The sequence below is a fragment of the Alternaria incomplexa genome (genome assembly GCF_024043165.1).
Source record: "Alternaria incomplexa strain BMP 0042 chromosome Unknown scaffold_10, whole genome shotgun sequence".
In the NCBI taxonomy this organism is placed as follows: Eukaryota; Fungi; Ascomycota; class Dothideomycetes; order Pleosporales; family Pleosporaceae; genus Alternaria; species Alternaria incomplexa.
In genome coordinates this window covers 1-27,991 of record NW_026249859.1, presented here as the reverse complement: position 1 = coordinate 27,991, position 27,991 = coordinate 1, and the positions used below count along the sequence as shown (strand labels likewise).

At 53.0% G+C, this 27,991-nt stretch overlaps 12 protein-coding genes across 12 annotated transcripts; 8 read left to right on the top strand and 4 right to left on the bottom strand.

Moving 5' to 3' along the window:
• Positions 1-1,430, top strand: J4E90_006908 (uncharacterized protein; the record flags this gene model as incomplete). The annotated part of the gene is made up of 3 exons (XM_051436450.1): positions 1-124; positions 177-980; positions 1,033-1,430. The coding sequence occupies 3 exons, from the start codon at positions 1-3 to the stop codon at positions 1,428-1,430; spliced, it is 1,326 nt and encodes a 441-aa protein (XP_051289196.1).
• Positions 1,431-2,681: 1,251 nt separating this feature from the next.
• J4E90_006907 (uncharacterized protein) lies at positions 2,682-4,164 on the bottom strand (the record flags this gene model as incomplete). The annotated part of the gene is made up of 2 exons (XM_051436449.1): positions 2,682-3,988; positions 4,044-4,164. The coding sequence occupies 2 exons, from the start codon at positions 4,162-4,164 to the stop codon at positions 2,682-2,684; spliced, it is 1,428 nt and encodes a 475-aa protein (XP_051289195.1).
• A 409-nt stretch (positions 4,165-4,573) lies between these two features.
• Positions 4,574-5,417, bottom strand: J4E90_006906 (uncharacterized protein; the record flags this gene model as incomplete). Its single annotated transcript, XM_051436448.1, has 2 exons — positions 4,574-5,031; positions 5,096-5,417. The coding sequence occupies 2 exons, from the start codon at positions 5,415-5,417 to the stop codon at positions 4,574-4,576; spliced, it is 780 nt and encodes a 259-aa protein (XP_051289194.1).
• Positions 5,418-7,013: 1,596 nt separating this feature from the next.
• On the top strand, positions 7,014-7,511 carry J4E90_006905 (uncharacterized protein; the record flags this gene model as incomplete). Its single annotated transcript, XM_051436447.1, has 2 exons — positions 7,014-7,158; positions 7,204-7,511. The coding sequence occupies 2 exons, from the start codon at positions 7,014-7,016 to the stop codon at positions 7,509-7,511; spliced, it is 453 nt and encodes a 150-aa protein (XP_051289193.1).
• Positions 7,512-8,924: 1,413 nt separating this feature from the next.
• On the top strand, positions 8,925-11,284 carry J4E90_006904 (uncharacterized protein; the record flags this gene model as incomplete). The annotated part of the gene is made up of 2 exons (XM_051436446.1): positions 8,925-8,932; positions 9,220-11,284. The coding sequence occupies 2 exons, from the start codon at positions 8,925-8,927 to the stop codon at positions 11,282-11,284; spliced, it is 2,073 nt and encodes a 690-aa protein (XP_051289192.1).
• A 2,121-nt stretch (positions 11,285-13,405) lies between these two features.
• Positions 13,406-14,656, top strand: J4E90_006903 (uncharacterized protein; the record flags this gene model as incomplete). The annotated part of the gene is made up of 1 exon (XM_051436445.1): positions 13,406-14,656. One exon carries the CDS (start codon positions 13,406-13,408, stop codon positions 14,654-14,656), a length of 1,251 nt encoding a protein of 416 aa, XP_051289191.1.
• Positions 14,657-15,866: 1,210 nt separating this feature from the next.
• On the bottom strand, positions 15,867-16,923 carry J4E90_006902 (uncharacterized protein; the record flags this gene model as incomplete). Its single annotated transcript, XM_051436444.1, has 2 exons — positions 15,867-16,828; positions 16,878-16,923. 2 exons carry the CDS (start codon positions 16,921-16,923, stop codon positions 15,867-15,869), a joined length of 1,008 nt encoding a protein of 335 aa, XP_051289190.1.
• Positions 16,924-17,147: 224 nt separating this feature from the next.
• Positions 17,148-18,190, top strand: RPS0 (structural constituent of ribosome; the record flags this gene model as incomplete). Its single annotated transcript, XM_051436443.1, has 3 exons — positions 17,148-17,373; positions 17,461-17,675; positions 17,729-18,190. 3 exons carry the CDS (start codon positions 17,148-17,150, stop codon positions 18,188-18,190), a joined length of 903 nt encoding a protein of 300 aa, XP_051289189.1.
• A 721-nt stretch (positions 18,191-18,911) lies between these two features.
• On the top strand, positions 18,912-19,896 carry J4E90_006900 (uncharacterized protein; the record flags this gene model as incomplete). Its single annotated transcript, XM_051436442.1, has 2 exons — positions 18,912-19,115; positions 19,165-19,896. 2 exons carry the CDS (start codon positions 18,912-18,914, stop codon positions 19,894-19,896), a joined length of 936 nt encoding a protein of 311 aa, XP_051289188.1.
• Positions 19,897-20,233: 337 nt separating this feature from the next.
• On the top strand, positions 20,234-21,498 carry J4E90_006899 (uncharacterized protein; the record flags this gene model as incomplete). Its single annotated transcript, XM_051436441.1, has 2 exons — positions 20,234-21,354; positions 21,408-21,498. 2 exons carry the CDS (start codon positions 20,234-20,236, stop codon positions 21,496-21,498), a joined length of 1,212 nt encoding a protein of 403 aa, XP_051289187.1.
• Positions 21,499-24,135: 2,637 nt separating this feature from the next.
• Positions 24,136-25,480, top strand: J4E90_006898 (uncharacterized protein; the record flags this gene model as incomplete). Its single annotated transcript, XM_051436440.1, has 3 exons — positions 24,136-24,823; positions 24,878-25,391; positions 25,441-25,480. 3 exons carry the CDS (start codon positions 24,136-24,138, stop codon positions 25,478-25,480), a joined length of 1,242 nt encoding a protein of 413 aa, XP_051289186.1.
• A 2,174-nt stretch (positions 25,481-27,654) lies between these two features.
• On the bottom strand, positions 27,655-27,963 carry J4E90_006897 (uncharacterized protein; the record flags this gene model as incomplete). Its single annotated transcript, XM_051436439.1, has 1 exon — positions 27,655-27,963. A coding segment is annotated over one exon (309 nt), but the record flags the coding sequence as incomplete, so codon positions are not given.
• Between the last annotated feature and the right edge of the window lie 28 nt (positions 27,964-27,991).

The window sequence follows — 27,991 nt, the reverse complement described above, 5'->3', positions numbered from 1 at the left end:
ATGGTCCAATTGGTATCGCTCAGCCTGTTGGCGGGCTTGAGCGCTGTCGCGTCGGCTATTCCTACCATTGAAGTCAAGGGCTCCAAGTTCTTCACCAGCGAGGGCAACCAGTTCTACGTCAAGGGTATGTCCGACGATAAGACTCAATGAGGACGCACACTGACACTCACGTCCAGGTATCGCGTACCAACTCGTTCCCGACGACCCTCTCATCGATGCGACGCAATGTGGTCTCGACTCCGCGCTCATGAAGACCATCGGTGCCAACTCGATCCGTGTCTACCACGTCGACCCTGACTCCGACCACACCGAATGCATGAAGACATTTGCGGACGCTGGAATCTACATCTGGGTCGATCTCGATACCTTCGATACTCAGGTCGAGCAGAACACTCCTCGTTGGGAGACCGACCAGCGTGATGCTTTCGCCAAGGTCATGGATGAATTTCACCAGTACGACAACACTGCTGGCTTCTTCATTGGCAACGAGGCCATTACCACCGCAAACGGCTCCGTCACCTCACCCTACATCAAGGCCGCCGCCCGCGATATGAAGGCCTACCGCGACGAGAAGGGCTACCGCAGCATACCAATAGGATACTCTGCTGCCGACATCGCCAGTCTCCGCCCTATGCTGCAGAACTACCTCGCTTGCGGCGACAATGCGTCTGAGCGTCTCGACTTCTTCAGTCTCAACGCCTACTCTTGGTGCGGACAGAGCTCCTACCAACAGTCTGGCTATGATCAGCTTGAGAAGAACTCCGAGGATCTGCACATCCCCATCTTCATGTCGGAGACTGGTTGCAACACAGCAAGGCCGCGCGACTTCAAGGACCAAGAGGCGCTTTTCGGAGAGATGGCCGACGTCTGGTCTGGCAGCATTATCTACGAATGGATCGAGGAGATGAACGATTACGGTCTCATCAGCTACGGTCCCAAGGTTGACCCTGCTCAAGCACCGGATGGTTTCCCTCGCTCAGGTATGTCGTACATCCTACACTGCTCTTAGACACCTTGACTAACAGCACACAGGAAAACCTACCCCAGTAGAACCCGATTTCCCCAACCTCTCTGCTGTCTGGGCTACGTTGAACCCCACCGGTGTGAAGGCGGCGGATTACAACCCCACAAACTCGCCTGTTGTCTGCCCCGACTTCACCACCTCGGTCTGGGAAGTCAACCCCACATCTCCCCTGCCCACACTGGGCCAGAAGCACGACTTCAACGGTACCCCTACGTCTGGCAGCTTCAGCGCAACGGCGACTGGAGGCTCTGGCGCAGAGGAGTCCGGCTCTTCAGGAACTGGATCTGACAGTGCGGAGACATCCGCGCCCCCTTCCACCGGTGCTGCGGCGGATGCCCTGGGCAAAGAGCTCAAGGGAATGGGTGCGCTGCTTGCGGGTGTTATGGCCGTTTTCGCTTGGCTCTGAATGCTTTCCACGTCGCGTTTTTAGAGCATCACCACCTTGTCACGCGTCTCCGACCTTGATGGATTTTGATGAAGACTTCACGGAAGACTATGTTTAATGATTCGAGTATATATTTGGACGAAAAAACCGTTGGTCCAGCTTTGCATGTAGGATTAGAGTAATAGAATACTAAGAGAAGCTATCTCGGTGTTATACTTATACAGAACCAAGACCGTTCACCACCCATTCACAGATTACCATGAGAAACTGCAGTTATGACCTGTTTGACAAGAATGCTACCGCTAGTATTTGACCGTCCCCCTTACAGCCACAAGGATAGCACTTTCAAGGGGACTGCACTGTTTCCTTATTGGTTCTGTCACTGCTCGAGCACATACGGCGCTCAGACTTTGTGACGAAGCAGACCAACATGGCAACGTCGCACAATATTCCAGTCATCAACGAGATTCGAGCGCAGGACGGAGTCATAGAAGGTTTATATTCTTCATCAGTGTAGATGTATCGCTCTACTACCAATCTCTCAATATCCTCACCAGCGCAATAACCTAAGTACAACACTACCATGGCAGAGTGGAACCAGAGCTGGCGTAACTGCTGTACTCCAGCTAGCACAGGTACGGGTTCTCATCTTCTAGTATGAATACAAACTGATGGGTTTGCACAGGCTGGCTCGCATGCTGCTGTCCATGGGTTCTGTACGGCAAAATCCGGTACCAACAGGACCATGAAGGAAACATGGAAGGGTACAATTGTTGGAAGGCTTCCTGCAACGGACCCGCGAGTTATCCTTGCTCCCTGACATTGAGTCCACGCTGACCAGAAACATATAGTGTTGGGGATGTTGCTGTCTGACCTGTTGTGGGTCTTATTGCTTGTTATGCATCGTGCTGCCTTTCCGTAACCGAGGGCGCCTTCGGGAGAAATACGGACTGGAAGGCAATAGGCGGAAGGACCTGTGGTGTGCTATATGCGCTCCCTTCAATCTTGTACAGCAGTACCGGGAGATCGAGCATCAACATCCAGTGAAGACGGCGGAAGTGGTATTGCAGCCTGCGCCGGTCGAAGCGATGGTTTACTCAACGTCGGAGTCACCATTGGCGCGCGAGGCTTCCAGAAACGACGCGGAAGATCGTCCAGGCAGAGCGATTTGATCGCTCAGCCGTCACAACCAAGCATAGTCGTCCTCGTGCATGCGATGGAACAGGGAGATGGACCACCAAGTAGATAGACGGCAGAACCATAATGGCGTGTTCACTCCTCCTCACTCTCTTCACTGCTGTCCCCGCCCATCAAACCTCTCCTCATAAGCTCCTCAAGATCGTCCTCATCGTCGTCGGCTGCTGCCGCTTCACCAGCCATGCTGGACTTGCGGTCATGACCTGCCGTCTCCTGTCGCGCAGGTGGACCAATGTCCATAGGTTCAATGTCTCTGTTGTAATCGTCCTCATCATCATCCTCACCTTCTGCATCATCGCCGCCCAGATCACCAAAGTCGATCTCGTCTTGAGCGTTGCGATTGCGGCGGGGGTTCGGCGAGCCTTCACCATCGCTGTTGGCGGCGCTGGCGAGGGATATCGGGCCGTTGGAGGGGGAGCGGAGGTAACCTGCATTGAGATTTGAGCCGAGAGATGCCATTGCGCCCTTGTTGTGTCGTGGTGGGCGTGCGTCGGGCACTTCGATCTCGAGGCCACCGTCATCGTCTGACTCGCCCTCTGCGTCGTCGTCGTCGTCGTCGTCGGACTCGTGGTGTTGCTGATGTTGTTGGCGAGGTGGCGATGGATGTGCTGGCGAGGAAGCTGCTTCGCCGTCGGATTCGTCAGACGAGTGTATGACTTCGGAGGATTTGATTCTCGACGCTGGCGGTGCTGCGGGCTTGGCTTTGGGCTTTGGTGTTGTGTCGGTTGCGGTGCGCTGGAGGCGGACGGCTGGTGTGGCTTGCGTCTTCTTGGGCTTTACCATGGGGTTCGTGGCCGCTGTCTTGCGCTTCTTGGGCGCTGGTATAGCGGCAGCCTTCCGCGCTGGAGCAGCAGTCGCAGAGGCGCGGGCCCCGAACTGAGGTGTATTGACGGCGCTGCCTGTGCCTGTGCGGTAGTCTGGCGAAGACGCGTATTTGTATTCGGACTCGTCGCCCCGTTTCTCCTTCTCCTTGCTCAAGAAGTGTCGGAAGTCGTAGGGGTTGTCTGCATCAGGGTCCCCTCCCTCGTCGTCAGCCGCCGCCTCGCCGAAGAGATCCTCTTCGCCATCTTTGCTCTCTGCGTCACCCTTGAGTTTCTTGGGATATATCTTGGCGTGTTGTGACGAGACGTCCTTGCCGTTCTTGGTCGCGAGGTTGAAGATGTAGCTGCTGGACAGCGGCTCGAGCGTGGCCTGCTGGCTGGCGGGATCGAATACGAGGACGTATGACTTCTTGGGTTGTGACTTCTGCCCTGTGAATGTGAAGATGTCCTTGTCGCCCGAGCTGTTCGTGTCGTCGATGCGGAGGTTGTATAGGCCGGTCGACGAGGGCGAAGTAAGCGTGGTAGAGCGCGAGTCGGATGTTTGTGGGGGCTTGTGGTTGTCTACCCTCTGGATTAGAAAGCGGACAAGGACAGGAACATTGCAGGCAAGACTCACATTTGACGCTGCTAAACTCCCCTGGCGCGTCGTCGCTGCCTGTTATGCGGTCGCTGATGTGCAGACTGAAGTGCGCCTTCTTGTGCGGTTCGATGCGACTCTCAAGCATAGGGGACGCCATTCTACGCGTCCACCTCTGAGACTTTTGCCTAAATGCGAGGGGAAAAAAGAGAACAGAAGGATAATATTGCGGACGCTACGCTACCAACAAAGTGGGCCAGAAGGGAATGACAGTTGTTTGCGGAGTTCAGCTGCGTTGTTCACGTTAACTGGAAGTCGCGACGCCGGCCGGTCTGGATTGGGACGCTCCGCTTGCCGTCTCCCGCAGCTAGCCCACCCCACACCTGCACCACTAATTTTAGCCTCTCTCGACATCTCCACCCACGCCGAGCAATGCCTGTATGTCAAGAGAGCTATGCCATAGGGAGAAGAGTTGAATCCTCATATATCGTTTATCGCTACTATGGCTACAGCTATGCCCCCAGCGTGTTGGACGCATGACGACCCCGCTCAGTTGAGCATCTAACAGCCTACATATCATCGGTATACCTTGTCTTGCTACCCTCCATGAGACCACCGCTCTCAGCTTGAGCCATCAGAGTCTGCGACGCCTTCCTCTGCTTCCGCTTCTGGTGGAAAAGCCGAGCGGAGAACGCCATGCAAAGCGCAACCACTAACACGATGCCAACAATGTAGTGCATTCGCAATGGCGCTGCCTCATCACCCTTCCACGGCACACCTTCGGGGTCATCCTCTGTGAATAGCTGCATTCCTCTGTCTGATGGCGGCTGCTTATTGATGACGGGGAAGGCCTGCGAGAGGCCTCCTTCCAGCATGCCAGGAAAACCCAAGGTGCAGACCATTGTATCCGCCTCAGGCGTGAACTCGAATTTGATTGGAACTTTAGCCATGCCTGATCCCATCACGTCGAAGCTTGTAGACCATATCCCACCATGCCCCGGTTTCTCGTCTAGCGTGACGGTCAGATCTGTCTTGTCATGCACACGAATATCTCGTTGGGCAATTTGAGCTATGCTATGGAACAGACTTACAGCAAGACTCCCAGTCAAACTCTTTCGAGTTTGTATCGTCGTTATTCTCCTGCTGGCAAGGCTTGCAGTACAGGTTTCGGTGACTGGCAGCGGGAACATTGAAGTCCCAGGGCCAGGTAGGCTCGATAACGTCGTTGATGTACACAGGGACGGTACCAAAGCCGGAAGTAGGTGGGACGTGAGCGGAAGCCTCAAGGTATTGCTCGATCTCGAAGCTAGAGCTCTGAGGGTGCTTGCTAGGCATCAGATCCTGGTTGCCTGGCGCCGGGAATTCCCACAGGATTGGACTTGGGCAGTCGCAGTCGTCCTTTGTGGGAGCCATGTTGTAGTCTGACCTCTTTTTGGATGCGATTGAGTATCGAGATGAAAAGGCGTCTTCAGTAACTTATGTGCAAAGGTGAGGAGAAAACCGCGTACACAATCCGGCATTGAAGCTACTCGGGGCTGACAAAACGCCGTCACGAAGCAGCTTCAGCATGGGGTCGCTCGCCTGTCGCGAAGTACCTCGCTGTGAGTGGTGCATCTCAGAGTCGGGCGTCGGGCTGTGCTGATTCTAACGCAAAGTAGCGGAGTGGAGTTCGTATGCAGCTTTTGCGTACGTAGCATCGCGCTTTCAACAGGCACATGCGAAGCCGTGGCATTGAGTCGCGAATCAACAGCCTTGAAACGCTGGTGCCTTGAGTTCCATCGACGAAGTTATGGCAGTCCCATCGGCCCGCAACTGCAAAAAGATCAATGCTGTCCTCACGCGTCATTTTTGGGAGAAGGTAGGCCGTCTAGTAGATGGTCAACAGACAATACCCCAATACTGGAGAGGGTGAATGAATGAACGTCATCATAGCTACTGAAAATGCGTCGAGCGTGGAATGTCGATGACGGGACGGATCACAATGCCAAGACGCTAAGCAGGAACGGCTGGTGCAGGTCGCACCTGCCAGTCTCGACTGAAACATACTCGAATCTTCATTGAACCAGGCAAGATGCTGCTGCTATGCTTATCGCCTCCTTCTATTCAATACATCTGTTATCATTCCGCACAAAGATCTACCTCGCAAGCATATCGATTGCCTCGTACCCAAAGGGTTGACCTTACTACAACTGCGCCTACTCCAGCCTGACCGGACCCCAAGTCTGAGCATTGAGCTTATCTTTATTCTAACATTGAAGTGTTGGTGAGGGTCGACCCCGCGAGACTTTAAGCAGGACTTCCCTTGAAGGACTTTGCAACAGTCCAGCTGCACGATGTATTGAAGCTGCAAAGCTGCTGCCTGATAATTCGGGCAGTGTCTGTGGCCAGCAGAACGCCAGGACTACAACAATCCTCGGCTAATGTATCGCATGCAAAGCAGCAACGGCATTGTACATGATGACCTTTCAACTCAGAAGCCTCGTGTAGCAGCGCTGCTGCAAGGATGCATCGGCAAACATGGTCTGCTGTTATCGGCAAGCGAGCCGAAGCCATTCTCGTCCGATAAATCTTAACAGCCATATTAAATGTATTGCCAACCAACGCATCGTCATGCGCCGCCAACCGAGCACTATATCGGAGTATTGAAATCATCCGAAGGCAGTACAGTGTCACAACATACATGCTTGTTCATCTGCCGTGTAACCTCGATCGGAAGAAAGAGGACCTCTGGATTGGTCTATACATACTGGCATTGGAATATGTCGTCCCGTACACGGCTTCGTGGACTGTTCAGGATGGAGTCGACGCGTGATTGACGCTCGTATGAGGACTTGCGGGTTAGTCGTTGTGCTGTTGGAGGGACCTCGACGATGGCTGAGGGCAGTATAAAACGGGGAAGCGAAAGCTACGAGTTGTACTGTCACACTGCTGTGGAGGCATCTCGTGCTTGGTCTCATCGTTTATCGGATTCGCTCGTTCACCACCCTCGCTTTGGACACAGCGTACATCATGCGCCTCATCATCCCCAGCCTCCTGGCCCTGATAGCCTCAGTCAGGGCTGGCGGCATCGCTGTCGTATTGAACAACTCACCAGATCCCATCTATGTTTGGTCTGTCGGCGGCACAGTCGGTCCTCGCCATGACATCAAAGCTGGTCAGACACATGCGAGCTGTAATTTCTTTCAACTGACAGCCACAGGCGGTATTTACTGGGAGGAGATGCACCATGACGACAAATCCGGAGGCATTGCGATCAAGATGACGAAAGAGGCGGACGGTCTAAACTCCGGTGCTCCTCAGCAGGTGTGGGCATACAACCTGGATGGCGGAACGGTGTGGTACGATCTCAGCACTGTCTTCGGGGCGCCATTCGCGGGTAGCCGATTAGATGTTACTGGAGATAATGGGGGTAGCATTGTATGGCCGAATGGGATTCATCCAGGAGGCAACCAACTCACCAAGGCTCCGAGCGAGGGAAACATATTCTTTTCCATCAATCCTGCTTGAGCAATGGAGGATGGCTTAGGGATATTGAAGAGTAGAGCACCTCAGATGGATCGGAGCAGACTGCAGTGTGTCGGTATCTAGACCGGGTGGATGCATCCATTATACCGATTTGTGAAAGATCTTGATGACGAGTGCGCCAGAATAATTTGAGATGATTTTTCTTCACTGCTCTTTCTGGTGATGATTGAACCCGTCCGACGGGCACTCTTCGGTATCTCACGACTAGCAGCTGTACGTCGGAAGATCATTGCTCAAGTCGACGTGCAAACTGACAGCGCACGTGTGAATCGGCAGTGGTCGCAAAAATTGTGGGCGAACCGTCAAAATGGGAGACGTGGGGTTGGCCGTGCTTTCCAGGGCTGGTCGCGAAGAGGCAGTCGCAGATTGCCGCCTTCAGAGAGCTCCTTCCTCTGCCCAGCGATCGAATCGCCGCGTCTAGAAAGAGTCACCGACATTGGACTCCATGCGAGTGCGTCTGAAGGATCTAAGGATGGCGACCGACAGCTGTCTGTGCAACGCCACATTCTGTTGTGCTTCCGCTGCGCCCGGGCTCCCCAAACTACAGCTCGCCTCAGGCGTCCGGTCGCGAGTCATTGCGCCGTTTCTCGCACACCATCAGACGCCATTCCACCAGTACAGTAATCATTCATGCCACCAAGCCGAGATGTCGCCGTCTGTACAATTATTCCATGGCCACGCCGCAATCTGCCTTCATCTATCCAGGGCGTCATCTCATCTTATGTCGAGTTGGCATCTTGTGTAGCCTCGGTTCTGACATCCCGACCGGGTGTATCCTATCTCCAATCGCTGCCAGTCGCCTGCATGGTGCTACTGTATGATAGCGACTGCGGGCGGTATCGCGCCATGAGCATCGGGTGATGCAAAATTGAGCCGCATCTAGGTGCTGATCCGCCGCTGTCAGCACCAACAGCTTTCCTGTGATTGCGACAGCCTCCAAGGGGAGCCTGCCCAATCTTCGATCTCGCGAAATGACCAGAAACATCGCGAGATACGACTAAAGAGGCAACACCAAGCTAGACGGAAAACTAGAGCCTGGGGACAGACTGCATTCACACCTTTAGCCGCCCTTGGGGAGGGTTGGCGTGCACAATAGCTGCCACCGCCCACTGCTAAACGCGATGCGCCCCGCTCCAGGAACGGCCCTCCGCAAAACTTATTGGTATGCTAGTTTAGCATTCGTCTCCCTGCGTCTGTAATTCGCTTGCTGCACCATGTCTTATCAACCCTCCGCCTGGAAACACCCTGGTCACGTTGCACATGGCGGCCGCTTTCGGGGCCACGCAGACCTTTCCAGGCAAAAGGCCCTACCTCGCCCTATGCCAACGACGCTCAAGCATGCGCCTTCTATTGCCCTTCTTCTGGTGATTGGTCTCTAAGCGGCGACCCGACGCCATGTATTCGTCGCCATGCCGCTTGCCACAACCAGAGGCGTTCCGAGAGGCGGATCAAATTGTGTACCACAATCAACAGCCGATGTTTCTGGCCCCGCTGACGCCTGACAACAGCATTGTCTTACTCCATACTTACTGAAGCCTGACAGCCGCTCTCTCCGTCATCCGATTTTCTTCTTCCTGGAGATGATCACCAGCTCACCACTCAGCGCACGACTCGTGTCTCGTACTAACACGCGGGGCTCGCAGACATAAGAGCTCCACCACAACCCATCAATCAACACAATGAGTGCGAGGACATTGACAAACGTCGTCAACGACCAAACGGTCGCCTTGAACGCCCTGATCTATGGATACGCTGGGCACAGCCTCGTCACCCCGCAGCACGCTCTCCAGCAAATATGGTGGACCGAGGAGCGAATCAACGAAAAGGTCAACCATGACTTCGTCACTTCAAGGCTACAACCGAAAGAGAGAGAACGTCTCACACAACCTGTCGGCTTCGGCGATCTGAGCGACGACACCTACATCGAATGGATTCTGGAGAAAGCAAGACGACTTTTTCTGATATTGGTCGAGATTGGTGAAGCGGATAGGATCTTCGCTGTCGTTGACAGATCGTGGGACGACGATGATTTACCTCTGGAAATGGACGACATCGAGCAGCTTTCACTTTCCAATCGCCGCGATAACCACGCCGATGCTCGCTTCTACCACACACAATTCACATTCCTCCTAAGAGAATTGCGGGAAGGCATACATATCGATTATGCGCCCAACGAGGAAATACCGGTCGAGAACGTAATGTCTCTGCCAGTAGCAGTGAGCTTACAGGCTTGGCAGCGTATGCACCTACCGAAGAAGCCAAAGGAGATTTACGTCCGCAGGCGATTTCCGCTGGGCGACCCAGAAACACCGGATGCGTTCGAAGAGGACTTCAAGATGGATGTCGAAAGCGCAAGGATGGTCGAGCATGAGCATCTTGCGCCGATCTGGGCCTCGTATACTTCCAAAGGCGTTGGTTACATCGTCACCAACTTTGTAGGGCAGCATACTCTCCGCACGTTCATTGATCACCGCAACCCGACTCAGTACCAGAAGCTGTTGAAGCCTGACCGGAGATGGCTGGTACTTAATTGGCTGCACTGTCTGGCAGACGCCATTGCAACGCTGCATCAAAATGGATTCTGCCACTCCGCCATTCGACCGTCAAACATCCTCATTGACGAGCAGAATGCGATAGCATTTAGCGACATCGGTAGCCTTGAGACGTTTCAAAAAGACAAGAAGCCCGACGCAATGGACGCCTACGTATACAGTGCGCCAGAAACACACATGAGCACAGGACCTTTCGACCCCAATGACCCTGCGCCTTCACCCACTATCCCAAACGGTCGACATGCTTCGATGATTAGCAAGAGTTCGTCGGGGTCATCTGGCAGTAATAACTCACAACGGCAGAAGCTTACCAAAGCACCTACAACAGACTTCTCTGGTTTCAACTTTGGATTCAAAAAGTCAAAGGCGAAGCCTACACCGAAGAAACGGTCGCGAGTACACGAGACTGAGAAGGCAGATGTGTTCTCGCTTGGTTGTGTTTTCCTGGAGATCATCACATTCATGCTGAAGAAGAAACCTCACGACTTCGTCAAGCACCGAACATCGAAGCAAAGGACCAATACTGGCGGCAAGAACTCTCGAACAGATTCATCGTATCATGTCAATCTTGACAAAGTAGAGACTTGGATGAACTCACTCGAAAAGGCTTCATTTGAGCATGACGACGACGCGTTCCGGGCGATCCCTCCCATATTACAGGTCATCCGAAGTATGTTGAGCAAAGCACCTATGCTTCGTCCTGCGGCGCGCGATGTTCGCGACAAGATCTTCGATATTCTCTTTGAAAATACCTCCATACCCGACATCCATTGCGGCGCTCACAAACATGATATTGGAGTAGCGGCATCGTCGTATTCCGGCTCGGATAGGGCGTCGCTAATGACAATGTCAACAATGACTTCAACGAGTTCGAGTACCTCTGACGCGGATACTATACGCTCAAGCACGACGCGTGTAAGCTCGATACTGAACTCGTATTCCGACCGAACGACCTTGTTCGGTATCGAAGAAGATGATAGCGCTTCGATAAAGACGCTAGAACCCATAGCCACACAAGCCCAAATTGGCAGAGCATATGAATCACCGAGGGAAGCCCCAATACCACCAAGCTCTCCCACTTCACCAACATCACCACGGTCCCCAATGTCGCCAATGTTCCCAAGCTCTTCAAGCCCTTCGAGACCGACGTCATCAGCCGCGAAGGGGAAGTCTTGGAGCAAGCCATTCATGCTGATGCCATGAGATTCTGCAGGATCGAGACCCATAATGTTAGACTCGAGCAGGCATCGCGTTCAACCTCTTCTCGCGTCTTCATCATCTGAGCATACTCAGACATCCGCGAGGTTGCTATAGATTGCGGGGTTGTATGCAGTGCAGTCTTGGGTGGCACGTGGCGGTACCAGCCTTACGGCACGGGGTGATATCGCAAGAGAAATAGGAAGGTGGTGAACGACCTGAGCGCTGCTATCATGCGAATGGCGGGCATGCATACGGCTAGAGAATGCCGATGTTACAGGCATGTGGTGAGCAACAGCACATGTGAAGTGCCCCACACCTACGCAGACATAGGCGTGTCCTGTACGATCCTGACAGCTCAGCGAGTGTACTGTTCAAGTTTCCTACAACGTAGCACGAATATACCTAATACCTTACAACGAACATCTGCAGACTTTTGGTTCCTGAGTGTATCTCTGAGCCGCATACGAGATCGTCGCAGCTTTACGCTGATCTCATCGACCGCATTTGCTGAGGCGGGGTATCCCCGCATCCTACATCTGCATGACTCTGTCAGACTATCGCCAACAACTTCATGTCCATTGCGCATATATAGTATTGACGGCGTCCCTTTCTAGTCGGCCCAAATGCATCCCAACGTTCTTGCTGTCAAACCTCATAACGTGCTGTTGTCTGCAATGTCTATATGCCACCTTCGGGTCATTGTTCGCTGGTCCGAACCTAGAATCCGGCCCCATTTGATCCGTATGGTGCGGGGAATCAACCGGCCCTGTAGCCAAGACGCTGATCGCAGCTGATCAGACTTGTTCTACTACGTCCATGCATCTGACACTCTGCAGGTAGGTAAGCGTCAGGCATGCATCCACGGCGTTGACGTACAACCACCTCTTCGACGTTCACCGTCAGCCTCGTCGTTTCCAAGGCGCCAGGCTTATGCAGTAACCGAGTGCTCTGCAAACGCATACTGAACGCCATGCATCAGATCAGCCCGCCCGGCCACGCGACTACTCTGGCCTGTCCAAACATGCGCCGAGCTACCTCAGTAGTAGCATGATCGTCGACGGTGTGCAGCCACCAGGATCATCCCGCCGCTATTCCCAGAACTAAGAATACCAATATGCAGCTGCAAAGCCGTCACAGGTACCATTGAACCATGTTGTCATGAACCCACCTAAGGTTTAAAAGCCGCCGTCGTCCTCCGCATCTCAACGGTTCCTTACCGCATCTTGGATGCGCACCTACCAACCGGTATTTTGATCATGCAGCTCAGCTTTGGGCTTGTTACAGGGTTATTGACGTGGTCAGCTGTTGCTGCCACTGTCAATACGGTTAATCCGCGTCAAAGTAATCGGACAGACTACAAGGTTGGATATACTCCACTCAAGACGGAATGGACGGACACAGTGGGGACCAATCCTTGGCCAGAGTACCCACGACCACGCCTTCAGCGAACGGACTGGAAGAACCTCAATGGTGTATGGGGATACAGGAATACTACAAATGGTTCGGACGCATCACCACCTTTCGGGCAGACACTGGAAAACCCGGTCCTAGTTCCCTTCTGCCTTGAGAGTGCTCTCTCGGGTAAGTCAATCCAGATTTCCGGCTAGATAGGTTACTGATGCAGCCAAGGTGTGACAGGAAAGGGTCGCATGTGGAGTTGGTACCAGACATCATTCGCAGTACCATCATCATGGCCTAGCGGCAACAACGTCATCTTGAACTTTGGCGCTGTTGACTACGAGGCCACCATCTTCGTGAATGGCAAGAATGCCGGCTTCCACAGAGGTGGATACTTTGAGTTTAGTGTAGACGTAACTCAGTACCTGAGCGCAAATGGGACGAATGAACTGTGAGTATCGTAAACCGAGGATTGGTGATAAAGCTAAGGTTATCACAGGCTGGTCTACACCTTCGACCCGACGGATGTGGATATGGTTCAAATACCGATCGGAAAGCAAACGTTGAACCGAGAGGGCATGATCTGGTACACACCATGTAGCGGTATCTGGCAGACCGTGTGGCTTGAGTCAACACCAAAAGAGCATATTTCGAAGCTGGACTTAACAGCGGATATGGATGGGACTGGTAAATATGGACCGTGCTCCTTGATGGCCATCGCTAACTATGGAAGTGACCGTGACTGTTCACAGCAGCACCAACCTGACGAACATCCCTTATGAGATCACAGTCCATGAACTGGGCTCAACCGATGCCAAGGCGACAGCTAAGGGTACTAGCGGATCCGCATTTACCTTCAATGTCCCGTCACCAGAGCTATGGACTCCCGACAGTCCCAACCTGTACAACATAACCATCAAAATGGCCAGCGACACCATTCAGAGCTACACCGGATTCAGAACTGTTTCCCGTGGCACCATCAACGGTATACAGCGCCCACTCTTGAACGGAAAGTTTGTTTTCCCCTTCGGTACTCTCGATCAAGGATACTGGCCAGACGGAATCTACACACCCCCAAGTGTCGAAGCCATGGTGTATGATCTCAAGGTGCTGAAGAATGTCGGCTACAACATGGTACGCAAGCACATCAAAGTGGAACCAGCCTTGTTCTACAGAGCTTGCGACGAGATGGGGATGTTGGTCATTCAAGACATGCCTTCTCTACGACCAGATCTGCCGGACGGCTGTGGTAGTAAGCGATTAGCAGGCCAAGATGCGCAAGATGAGTTTGATCGTCAGTTGGCTTTGATGGTAGAGCAGCTCAAATCATATCCCAGTATCTTTGCTTGGACAATCTACAACGAGGAATGGGGCCAGGATACCTCGCCTCCATGGCCCGAGTTCCCATTGACGGAGATGGTCAGAAAAATCGATCCCACCCGCCTAGTCAATTCTGTCAGTGGTTGGACGGACCACACAGCTGGCGACTTCGACGACAACCACCACTACTCCACACCCCAATGCGGAACGCCATTCTGGTCCCGCCAAGGCAACAACTACGACTCCGCCTACGACAGTTCGCGCATCGGTCTGCAAGGCGAATTCGGCGGCATCGGCACCCAGCTCCCCGAAGACAACTACGCGCACGCCTGGTTCAAAGACCTGGAGAAGCAGACCGCATACGAACTTACCAACGGAACTAACTGGTGGAACTACCGCTGCCACGATTTGCTCAACCAATTGCGCGAGCAGATCGATCTTTTTGCTTGCTCGGGTGGGGTTTGGACGCAGACTACGGATGTGGAAGGCGAGGTTAATGGGATGATGACTTATGATAGGAAGGTCATTCGGATGAATGAGACTATGTGGAAGGAGGATATTCAGGCGCTTTATGATGCGGCGGAGAAACGGGCGAATAATGCGACGATGGTGATCAGGGATGTTAGTAGAGGGGGGTTGCAGTACGGTATGCCTTGATTCGCGAGCAGAGCACGTGAGAGACGTAGTTTCCTGTTGCTCAATTCCGTCATTACTATCTGCGCAAAACACGTGTCATTGCAGCAGAATAATATCTGAATTCTTTCAACTAACTCACGAGTTTCCGCCACTCCCCCTCCAGCATCCCCAACGTAACAACATCCCACCAACCCCCCTCAAACCACACACTCTCCCTCTCCCTCCCCTCAACCACAAATCCCAACCTCTCATACAACCTCAGCGCACCCTCATTCCAGCTAAACCCCCTAACCCTAACCCTATGCAAACCCGCCCGCCTAAACGCATAATCAAGCGCCCACCTAATAGCCTCAGACCCATACCCCTTTCCCTGATACAACGGTAGGATATCAAGCCCAATCTCCGTATTGCGATGATGTTGTTTATGGGGCGGCAACAAATCTAAATGGATTTCGCCGACGGCTGTGCCGTACTCTTCGTCTATAATCTCTCCGTTCTTGCGACGAGTTGCGAATGCTTTTTCGCGGTCTTCGTGATTCAAAGAGAGCGTTTCTGGGGCGTGGGGTAGCCAGATGATGGCGCCCAAAAGGCAGTCGTTTTGGACGCCTTTCATGAATTTTTCAGTGTCGGAGGGGCCGGGCAGCTTGATGTTGTCGAAGTTGCTGTTTGCGTAGCCGGTGTGGTCGGCGCTGAAGGCGTGGAAGACATTTATGTCGATGGGGCGGATTGCGCGGTAGTGCAGGCGTTGGCTGGACCAGGGGTTCGGTGGGGGTGTTGGGTTTGGGGGTGGGGTTGACATTATCGTAGTTGTTTGGGGCGTTGCAAGTTTCTTGGGATCACAGGGGAGCACGTGGTTTTTGAGAGCGTGATGCTTGCGGGGATGTATTCTTTGGTAATGTTGCTGCCTCATGGCGAGAACGTGGTATAGAGTTGGCGGACGCCTAACTTTACGCCCTTCACGTGATTGCGCCCTTCATAGTCGCAAGAGCTGGGGGAGGTAATGCGAGATTAGACTTTGCTGAGATGGGAAAGTGGGAAGGCGATACGGAAAGCATGGGCATGGATTGATCCACCTCGTTTAGCAGTATACTTACAAGGGTGCTTTCAACTCATATGATACATGTGCGTGATTACTCATGACAAGTGGATGCATGTATCTACTACAATTCATCGATGCAAAAGTGGAAGGTGTTAGAGGGAAGGGTGAAGAACAGAATCTATTCGGTTTCTCTCACAACGATATCTCGCCTCTCCAGGTACCTTCGGTCAGCCCAAGAGTCTCGATACAATGCTGCCACCTCGGACCACCTCTCTCTTTCCGTCTTAGGTACTGTAGCAACTTCTGCCTCCTGTGCACCAGCAATTGCAGGTTCCGCTTGTTGTGCTTGTCGCCCTTTCCTCGGGCTTGTAAGAAGTCGGCCAGGGTCTTGATCTTTGCTGTCAAGATGGCGATCTGGACTTCGGACGACCCAGTATCAGGCCCGACGCGCTTTGCAGTCGCCGCAACATTTGTTTCTGGGCGTACGGTGCGGACTTCTTCGGCACCTGACCGGCTCAATGATGGCGCCTTGGGTGGGAATATCCTATCGGTGTTGTGGCGCCCGAATGTCTCTACACAGCGTGTGATGTTCACGCGCATGCGGTCTTTGCTCGATCCGTTTTCGAGAGCGGTGATGCGGGCGATGGCCTCAGCAGCTCGAGCATGATCCTTCTTGCTTTGCTCCTCGATCTCTTCGGCCGACAATTGAATTGCCTGTGTCTTGCCGAATATGGAGTTGGACCATTTCGTTGTGGGGGCCACGGTCTCCTCCGGGATTATACCCAGCGGAACAGCCAAGTCTTTGCTCCTGTCCAATTGTTGCCTAACAGTCTCTGGCTCGAAGGCATAGTTGAGGTGTTTCCGATCTTTGGGTATCTTCTTGCCCTCTTCGTACGTGATTGGCTTTCCAGTATCGAAGGATTCTACGAATGGTGTTGCAACACCGCGGACTGGGTCTCCGAGGCTCGCTACACGGCCTTGTTCGAGCTCAGCGCGGCGCGTGAGATTGGCAGCCTTCTTCCTATTCCGCTGAGCGACGATATAGGGATCGTTCGCGAGGCGCTTCTTCTGGCGTTCGGCTGACTCGGCGTATAGGTGCGATGTGGAGGCGAAAGTTCGGATGGGGAGGGTGAGTTGATTGGTGGTCGAGAAAGCTGGGAAGATGTCAGTACAAGCGGGGGATCGATGACAGCCTATACGTACACGTCGGCGCCCGCAGGCACGACAGGGCTGGTATTCGCGGCGGCATGGCTGGCTGCACTCTCGCTGCCACCACCCTCGAATCTTTTGCGGATCCATGGCCGGCGACTGGTTTTGCCGATGCCGGCGCGTCATTGCGCCAGTCCGCTTGCGGCTAGGCGCTCCCACCACGATGCGAATATCGCGAACACGAAAGTTCGTCGACTCAGTCTCTCGCACGCAACCCGACAACTCCTGTATACCGACCAGCTCGTACAGCGCCAAACCGTCAAAATGGCTCCTTCCAACCTCCCCGCCATCTTCAACCCCACCCAGCAGGACATTGAGATGCTCCTCGCTGCTCAGTGCCACCTCGGTTCCAAGAACCTCCAGGTGCACATGGAGCCTTACCTGTGGAAGACCAGGCCCGACGGTGTCAACGTCTTGAACATTGGCAAGACCTGGGAGAAGATTGTCCTCGCCGCGCGCATCATTGTCGCCATTGACAACCCGGCCGACAGTACGTTCACTCGCGCAATTCCAGATGCATAATCTTGAAAGATGCGGATATTGGCACACACGACTTTGGCTGACACTGCGTGAATAGTCTGTGTCATCTCTGCCCGTCCCTACGGACAGCGTGCCGTCCTGAAGTTCGCTTCCCACACTGGTGCCACTGCCATCGCCGGTCGCTTCACCCCCGGTAACTTCACCAACTACATCACCCGTTCGTTCCGTGAGCCCCGCCTGGTCATCGTCACCGACCCCCGCACCGACGCGCAGGCCATCAAGGAGGCTTCCTACGTCAACATCCCCGTCATTGTAAGCAACTCGTGTAGAATTAGGAAGAGGATTTGGAAACTAACCCAGAACAGGCCCTCTGTGACGGAGACTCCCCCACCGAGTACGTCGATGTCGCTATCCCCACCAACAACAAGGGACGCCACGCCATCGGTCTGATCTGGTGGATGCTTGCCCGTGAGGTCCTCCGCCTCCGCGGCACCCTCGCCAACCGCGAGACTGAGTGGGACGTCATGACTGACTTGTACTTCTACCGCGACCCCGAGGCTGAGGAGAACAAGGACAGCGCTGGCGTCGAGGAGGCCAAGGTCCCCGGTGCCGATGAGGTCGGTGCTGGTCCCGTCGCTGACGGCTTCACCAGCGAGTGGGAGGTCTCCGGCGCATCTGCCGGTGCTTTCACCGCCCAGGCTGCTGCTGCCCCTGGCACCAGCTGGGACGCCGACACTGCCGACTGGGCTGCGTCTGGCGATGCTCAGACTGGCAACGAGGGCTGGGGTGCCGAGACCGCTGCCCCTGCTACCACTACCCAGTGGTAGATGTCTTGACCCGTTTCGTCGATGCTTCTCTTACATACCCTGTCTTTGACAACCTGGCATGTGCCGGCGGCGTAGGAGTAAAAAGGAAAAGGAAATATGAGACCATTTGACAACGACTCAAAGATATAACCATGCTATGTCTGGAAGGGGACGTGTTGAGGGATATGATCAATGCTACGCGCTTATGAGGGAAAGATATCCATACAATGTATGGGGGAAAGCCCTGTGCTGGCGATCGGGTTGTACTTAATTGGCGCCCAGTCCTTCAATGCGAACCTGCTCCATGACCATTCTGACTACAACTTCCCAACCTTGCCATGCCTTGATGTGAGGGTGAAGACAATACCGGATCCACCTTTCTCTACATTGCGCCCCCAGAACATCGATGCTCACGCGGAGTGCTTTTGTAAGAGATGAGTCGACGACCGTATGGCTGGATGACGAGCCGCCATGTTTGTGAACACGAACAGCACCGTCGTGAAAACCAACAAGTACGGCATGCGCGGTCTGTACGCAAAGAGGAGTATAGGAGGAGACAAGCTTCAGGCTTCTAGAATGAGCATTACCCACGCTGATGATCCCTGCGCTAGCGTTGCCGTAGTCCGAGGCTTGTACGCGTCGCCCGGCATCGTCGGCCATCTCCCGCCTCCCTTGTGCGAACATCACTTCTTTGAGCTGTGTTGTGACTTCCCCTTCCTTTTTGTCTGCGATTAACGTCACAATGCGTCCTTTTGCTCTTCTCGGTCTCTCGGCGCTGGCTACCGCAGCTATCACTCGTCCGACAACATCGGACCATAACGAAGTCATTGAAGAGGAGGCTGGCCGAGAATACACGGTGAAGCTGGAATGCGTGGGATGCCCGCTGCGTGCTTGGACGAGTCCTCATAAGGCAGAATGGCTGCATCCGGCACCAAAGAACTCTCTAGTAAGTGCACTCTACAGCGCTCAGAATGAATACGACTGACCGTGATCAGTTGCTTAAGTTCGTCTTGACCGAATTCAATGATGCGTTACTTCTCAACGATCAGCGCATATTCCCTCTCGATCCCATGCCTCTCAACATAAACGCGAAGCAGGTCACCACCGAGGTGGAGCAGGAAGAGACGGATGCGGATTCCGAAGACGCCTCAAATCCGAACAAGCATAGCAGGATAATGTTTCCCCTACAATACGAGCATACCATCTTCCGCGCTGACGAGCCTGAACTTTGGTGGCTTCAGTTCAATGTGACGGGCTTGCCCTGGGGGGAGACCGCTGAACCAATCAAGTTGGGTCAGAAGAGTGTTCAGATCTTGGTGCGCAAGGAACACGATGAGAATATGGAAGGTGGACATATACTCTCCATCGAAGAAGTACTAGTCGTCTCCGCAAAGGGCAAGATGCCACCGCCGAGGATGAAGTGTGGCAAGCTGGCCATGATGCAAACAACATTTGACCCAGGTGAATGGGACGAGTACGGTAGATTTGGCACGTTGTCGAGGGCCTGGAACGCTTTTGTTGGCAGAATACAGGTTGGAAAGGATGCCCTACTTCTCCCGCTCTTTGCACTGCTTGCGGCTAGCCTCGTCATGGCACGTCGCCTGTTTCTGCAGAGACAGCAGGAAAAGCCTGGCACAGACTCTGAGGCCGAGACTGCTCTGTTGGGCCGAGATGCGCCTCCGCCATACGCAGACATACCTGTGATCAAGATTGAAGAGTATGATTAGTTCAACAAGTCTGGAGGCTGGAGCGCAATCAAATCAAGCGGGTCGGAGTCTTGCCCGTATCTCCGCGTTGCATTCGCCCTTTGTGCGCAAGCGGCATCTTGGCTCTATGTACCACCTCAATCTCGGGTTTCCGCTATCTTGCTTGTCTCTGTGCTCTTTTCATGCTTTTTGTTACACCGACATTCTTGCTCCTGCACCCCTCGGGCGCGCCCGGGTGAGAAGCGAGATCGTTTCACAAGCTTGGGAGGTTTAGCCGACACATTCACCTGTTCAACCTCGACCAGGCGCCGCCGACTTGATTAGTGCTTTACTATACGCCTCTCTTCTACCGTCAAGAATGTCTGTCACCATCGAGCAATACAACAAGGAATGGCCGCAGCAATTCGAAACTATCAAGTCGGAGTTGGAACATCACCTACAGGACATCGACTACCTCTCGATCGAGCACGTGGGTAGTACATCAGTGCCGGGACTTGTCGCCAAACCTATCATCGATGTTGACATCATAGTCACTCGCGAAAATGTTCAGCCTGCTATCGACGCTCTCATCGAGAAAGGGAAATTCGATTACCTAGGAGAGCTGGGGATTGTCGACCGTCATGCCTTTAAAGACCCTAACCAATCCAATCGCCACAACGTTTACCTGTGTGTTGACGGTGTTGCACAAACGCGCAACCACCTCAGCTTGCGAGATACGCTACGCTCTGACAGCGAGTTGAGGGATGAGTACGCGCGAGTGAAGCTTGAACTCGCGGCAAAAGCCAACAACATCGTCGACTATATGGTCGCCAAGGGAAACGTCATTCAGAAGATTCTCAAAGCCTCAGGTGCCTTCACAAAAGAAGAACTCGCAGCCATCGCCCGCGCAAACGTGAAGGGCGAGCGTTTTGGTGCTATCAAAACACCCCGTCTGCTCCTCCGCGAGTTCGTGATGAAGGACGAGGAAGGCTACTTTCTTCTCGAAGGAAACGAGCAAAACGCACGTTACCAGGAGTGGCCCCCACGAACACGCCAACAAGCTCGTGAGCTCGTCTTGGAGAACATCCGCAACCACAACGACGTGCCGCGAACGAAGTACGAACTCGCCGTCGAGACGCTCGACGAACAATTCATCGGCCGCGTCGGCGCCAAAACATCTCAAGCCAACTCCGACTCCCTTCCAGGAGAATCTACTATCAAACCCGTCACCCACGCTAAACTTTGGTTCTCCTTCTTGCCGTCAATGCAAGGCCAGGGTTACGCTACAGAAGCCATGACAGCTTTCATCGATGCCTTGAAAGAAAGACTGCAGAATCAAGGGAAGCTGGAGATGGAGATTGAGTGCGATCCTAGGAACGAGGGGAGTTGGAAGTTGGCGGAGAGGCTGGGGTTTGAAAGACATAGCTTGACGAAGGAGAAGACGCAGATCAAGGGCGAATGGGTGGATAGTCTGGTTTTGAGGAAGATTGTTGGGGATGTGTAAGTCATTTCATTGCTGATGTGTATGTGAAGGTAGTGCTAACGTGTGATAGGGCTTTTGCGTCGAAGCATGTAAGGAGAGGAAGTAAGGTTAGCAGCAGTATGAGGTTGAGTGCGACGGAACTGTTTGAGAGTTGTCATTGACGACCTCCCATACGTGTGTTGCGGGACGGCGACGGCGTGACTTCTTGGCCTCAATCTTCTTTTGGGTACGCTTCAGGCCAATACTTGATACGGTATGAGAAAGCAGAAAGCAGGTTTATACCCCTCACTCCAGCTACCGTTCCACTGATACTTGATGCCCAAACACACCAGACGTGAGTCTAACCCACAAACACAAATCATGCACATGAACGAGACTTCCAAACGAGCGACTGAATCGATACATCAAAAGAGTGTGGAGTTGCAAGAACTATAGCAAGACGATATGTACACCAAAACGAACCCCTCCTTGAGAACAACTCAGCAGTTCTCTGTCTCCAGTTCCCGCAACCATGCCAATCTACCACATAACCCTACTGCCTCCTCTTTCACCTTACCACTTCGTTCCAATCCCATCTAAATAGGCGTAACAGCACTAATATCAATCAAAGTAATCGGCTCAAGATCATTCGGCGTAGGCGCCGCAGCTGCATCCCCTCCATCTGTAGCCGAAGGAAGCGTGATCAACGTAAAGGGCGCCAGACCATCGCTCGACCCCGTAGTCGCAGCCGCCTCGGTAGGCAGCGTGATCAATGTGATCGGCGCAAAATCATCGCTCGAGGTGGTCGTCGCGCTCACATCGGTGGTGGTGATGTTGGGGAACGTGCCGTTGGCGGTGGGGAAGGCGGTGACGGTGACGGTTAGGGTTGTTGTTACGGTGATGGTATGAGTACCGGACCAGGACTTTGTTCCCCAGTGTGCGGCGCGGGGGTGGAGGTCGGGGGTTAGGCGTTTGAGGGGGGCGACGAGGGCGAGGGAGGTGGGGAGGAGGGGGAGGAGGATGAGGGACTTCATAGTGGGAATAATGGGGGTTGAAGTGAAGGATAGTGTGGTGGTTGATGAGATGATGGGTAGTAGTAAGGGCGATGGGATATATAGTTCTCCGGAGCTTTCGAACGCGTCAACGTAAGGCTGGATGGAAAGAAGACAGTGGTTTGACGCGTAAACCCGCAGATTTCTCCTGAATGAAGCAAGCTACGGAGTACACTGAGTATGCGCCTCTTAGACGCCTTCCGCTGCTCTAGGCAGGGCGCTGTACGCGTACCTAGTAAGCTCCGTTCATGGTAGGAAACAACACGTGTATTCGCAAGCCACTTGGTCAGGTAGAAACTCTTTCCACGACTCCAGCCATGTTCCGTAGTCTACGTATGCCATGTGATCACGTTCGAATCGATGTAGTCGCCAAGGCTGCGTATGCTGAACGACGTCGGACTTCGCGTAGGCTGACACCTACCAGGACACATTTGACTCCTGTGATTGCGAATTCCGTTCGTCTTACGGCGGACCTTTTGCGAAGTCCGTGCCCGGCAGATTTGAGCATTTGGTGATGTGGAGAGCGCTGACGTGGGGGCGTAAAGATGTCAAGGTAGTAGGTAGGCAGATCGTTATTAGTGCAGTGGACTTCAGTGCAGGTGCATGTGGCCTGGAAGTGGCTTCTACAACATTAAACTGGTGTCTCTTCAGGTGTTGAACAGCTTCGATGTATTGTCGATGGGAATACGACAAACGCATTAGGTATCGAGGTGATGCCACCATGCGATCTAGCTAGTGGTCAAACCCGCACGTGAAGTCATCAATTGCTTCCGCTGGCCGTTGCATCGGATTTCCAGTGACTTCAGGATTCATAATGCGTTTCGTTGGGATATGCGACGAGCTTTGATGTTCAGGGCAATGTGAGAAGGCTGGCACGTGGCTGGGTTCGGGCAGCTCTTGCCCATTCTGCGGATGATGTCATCAATCTCTTCTATCCATGCTTCACCACCTCAGACTCTGCTTCCACCTTTGAACAGTCGCGAACGTGTACAATAATACTTTAGCTCTCATCACCCACGCGATTCAGCAAAGAACCTATATTAGCATGCCGACACCAGTGGTCAGATGTCGCATTCTTCCTCAATCATCATCGAGCTTCACCTGCCGTTTTCCAAATTTTCCAATGCGCAACGGCAATGGCGAATCAATCATGCAGGACTTTGAATATTCGTTGACTTGGAAAGGCCGCAAACAAATAATGATAGCACGGCCTGGTGGAAGTAGCCAACGCCGAAGCTGCATACTTCACCAGCAGCATTTGGGTTTGCAACACTGGTCTGTTTACCTATCCTTGAAGCAGTTTCCTGGCCTCCAGAATTTCTCGTTCAGACTCAGAAGGCCGCGACTGATCGCACCGCCAACAATAACAGTGGAGCCGGATGTGTCCACAGGACGGACCGAACGGCGCATGTACGCGTTACAAGACGGGAATCCTCGACGGCACAAGATTTCGTGAAGTAAGGTATCTTCACAAGTGACTGCCATCGATTTGTCAGAGCCCTACCCGTGACAAGAGCTGGGCGGACCTGTGTGGCGTACATTCACAGGGCTCTTGCGGGTACCATGGAATATACGCCGACACCATCACTCTTGTTAATTGGGGTCATCTGCATGCTCATCTGCTTCAATGGTGGTGTCATACTGCTGCGTTTTCGACGTACTTCGTGCATATAAGTACAGCTCCGGCAGGCTGTGTTTCTTTCCAGCATAAGTTCCACTATTTACAAGAGAATCATTGATCGTATCCATTACTAACAAATAGTTACCATGTTTACATCTCCAACGCCAGATCTCGACCATGTCGACAACACCACACTTGGACCTATCCGACCAGCTACATCCGATGGACGTGATTCGGAACGTTCTGTGGACGAGGTCCCGGTCTGGGACCCTTCACACCCGGAGTACACTCCGCTTTTTCACACCTCGGCTCATTCTCCACAGCCTCATGTGAGCCTCGCAAGTGTAGACATAGATAAATCTGTGCTTCGGCAAGCGCATTCGGCTGTCACGGTGCCTGCTGGCCAGCTACATGGCAATCCTGCGCGACACACGTCAAACTACAAGATAATCCAAGAGAATCCCTCTAAGGAAGCTGAAAACGTCGAGAAAGCCCTAGATTCCGACGACTCTGATGACCCCGAAGAACCATGCAACTACGTTGTCAGCCTCCCAGCTGGCTTCCCACGGTTAGCTGAGTTCATGACACGCGGACCGGAGCGAGCCCTCTTCCGCACCTTCCGGACTCTCGGTGTACAGAATCTCCTCTACATGCAAGCCGAACTTGACTACCTTGAGTGGGACCTTCGTTCTGATATGGAAGATGAGCAAAATGCCAGGACCACCGCTAAATATGCCACAGATTGGGCCATGGCGAGCAATCAGAGCAACAATGGAGTGAAGCCCAAGCAGTATCATATCATTATGGAGATTCGTCAGAAATTGGAGAAATATGGTATACTCGATCAGTGATCCTCTGGGGCCTTGACGAACGCTAACACCCCTCTAGAAGAAACACTTCTGCGACAGCGTAAACTGAACAAGATTTCACCCCCCGATCATTTCGATATCGAGCAAATTCAGTCCTACAACGTGTCTCGCGCTGTGCGCAATCACCCGATAGATAACTGTAACCCTCTTTACGGCCATCCTGAAAGCATTTCCGGCCATCAAGCCGCAGCCACAGACCTGGTCTCGCTCAAGTCCCGCCAATACCCCGACTTGTTTACTCTTTGGGTCTGCGAGCGATCGCTTACACTTATCAATATCTTCGGAAGATTCCTCCAAACCGACAAAGTTAGCGGCAAGCCAAAACTCTATGATGCTGCTTTGAAGAGGTACACCTACTACTTCACAGCTGTAATCGCTGGTCTAGTACCTGCTGTCATGAAGTACATGATGTCTGAGCACGAAGACGCCCTAGTCAAGGGTACTGTCATGGCATCGATGAACCTATCGATAATGGGCTGCTTGGTCTTTTTCACATATGTCGACAAAGGGTATCTTTTCATCACCAGCGTACTGTGAGTATATCGCGCGGGACTAAGACGACACAAGCTAATCGCTATACAGGTTCTCAATCTTCCAAATGTTGATCTTGTCGAAACAGTAGGTGAAGGCCGAGGAATTGACGTCTTGTACGTATAACTGGATGGAAGTCAGTTGGGTTGACAGCGCTGTCATGTTATCTTCATATTGTCACTGCATGGCGCGCTAGACGTAGCCAGGCTTCCCTTCGTAATCAGCGGGTTCGATAGCTCAATGTGATCTATTTATTCTACGATCTTCTTAAGTCAGGTTCAACACGCGTAGACTACGTCACTTCTCTTCCCACCATGTCTCTACTGGTCCGTGGGGATTCCACGCTCTTCACTCCGGGTTGCGCAAGTTTGCGTCGGATCCACTTCTATACCCTCCCAACCTTCCCAAGGCTGACTACAACCTCTCACACCACCGAGGTGTCGGTTCAACACTCCAACGCTTAGAAGTACTCCACCAACTCCGCCACGATCAATCAACATGGAACCAGCGCCATTGGCCTGTGCCCAATTCATACGCCGTTGCTTGAAGCCATGTAGTGAGCGCAACCCACGAGAAGAAGCCCACTGTCCGATATGCACAGAAGAATACGATCGAAGTAGCCACAAAGCAATGCGCGTCGTCCAGCCACCCGCTCAGTGCAACCACGAATTCTGTCAAGCCTGCCTCGAGAAGATCTTCGCCCGTCGCAAGACCCAAGACAACACCAATCTCTGTCCGCTGTGTCGCGCCGTATGGTTCAGAGCCGAATATGAAAGCCTTTCGGCGCGCAGTCGGCGTTTGACAGAAGAGGCTACAGAGGTTCTTAGAGCTGGCAACTCCGCACCTTCCCTCTTTTCGGGCGTGCCCGAAGGCCCTGCGGGCGAAACCATGTCAGATTCTGCCACGAGAGATACGAATCCAATACTACAGCCTGTACGTACACCCCGGCCTTACGCGCGTACCAGTCAGCCCCGTCCGCCTACGACTCAGTCACGTACTACATCCGGTGACACTTCATACCGCGGAAACTGGCGCACTGAGCCCGTGTTTACACATCGTGAGTTCCACGCTGCACTCGCCGCAGGACAAGCGGCAGCCGGACGAACAGAGACACCACCTACAACTTCAGGGCCTCACATAGCCTCTCATCCCGCCCGTCCAACCCCTCAACCGTTCCAGTTCGGTCAGCAACGCACCCTATCCTCAGCACCTCCGCAAAGAGCCCAATTCAACTATCCCCCAGACGAAACAAACTCCACAAACTCCACACACCAAGGCGAACAGAACAGAGCAGCGCCACCACATGCTTTCCAGTCTCTCGAGTTCCAACGACGTTCAGCCGATCTGGATGCTCGCGAAGCCCGTCTGACGCAGCGTGAAGGGGAGTTGAGAAGGATGCGTCAAGCGTTGGAGCGGCGGGAGCAGGATTTTAGTGCTTTTTGCGGGAGGGATAGACAGCTGTTTCGTGGACGGAATGAGGGTGTTTGAGAGATTTGGGGGAGGGACGGATGTGAGAGGACGAAGTTGTGCAGTCTGCAGTTATAGTGTCATGGGATAAGATGTGCTTGCTTTATGAAGCTTTTGTGCGATTGGGTGGTTCAAGGGAAGCGCAGACGACGGATAAGGTCCTCTGGTGTCATGGGAATTCTAGAGATTGGCTGGATGGGAACAGGATGCGGATACTTAGTGATAATCACAGTTGTAGCTACAATGGGTTCGCTACTTTAGGCCACTGGCATTTGCTAAAAGGTACAGCAAGAAGCGCTTTCACAATGGGATCGTTTGACAGACAGATGTTCACACCTCGATAACATGGGAAGATAGCAATTATTAAGCTTATTGCATGGATATTCCGCATCCAAATGATACGGGATGTCTACCCCGGATACTGGGACAAGCCAGATCGCGTGATCGTGATTAGCTCGCGATTCCATCAATTCTTGCATAACCTTTTGTCCTTTTACATCCTCCGGAAATTGGCGGTAAATTGCATCATCTCAGCGTGCAGTAAGTTCCTTTCCCTTTCAGCGCGCAGTATTTCCCTTTGCCTCTCCTCCTGCTTGCGTTCGAAATTGATACACAGAAGCTCATTGAGATAATGGCTTTGATTCCAGAGACGAGTCAGTGTTTCCCTGAGGGCGCGGTCTTCATCCCGGATAGTCGGGTCCGGGCGTACGACTTGACGAGCCAGGCTTGACTGGCCCCCCGCCGCAACCGGGGGAACAACGACTGTTTCGATTCCTTGCAAAATATTGCTGACTTCGGTTAAGTTGGCCCAGTGCCTATCACATTGTTCACGCTGTTGCGGACTGAGGACTTGTTCAGCTTCTTCCTCTTCCTCTTCCTCTTCCTCTTCCTCTTCCTCTTCCTCTTCCTCTTCCTCTTCCTCTTCCTCTTGTTCTTCTTCCTCTTTATCTTCATCTTTATCTTCATCTTCATCTTCATCCTCATCTTCGTGTTCTTCTTCATTTTCTTCTTCTTGTTCTTCTTCTTGTTCTTCTTCTTGTTCTTCTTCTTGTTCTTCTTCTTGTTCTTCTTCTTGTTCTTCTTCTTCCTCTTCCTCTTCCTCTTCCTCTTCCTCTTCCTCTTCCTCTTCCTCTTC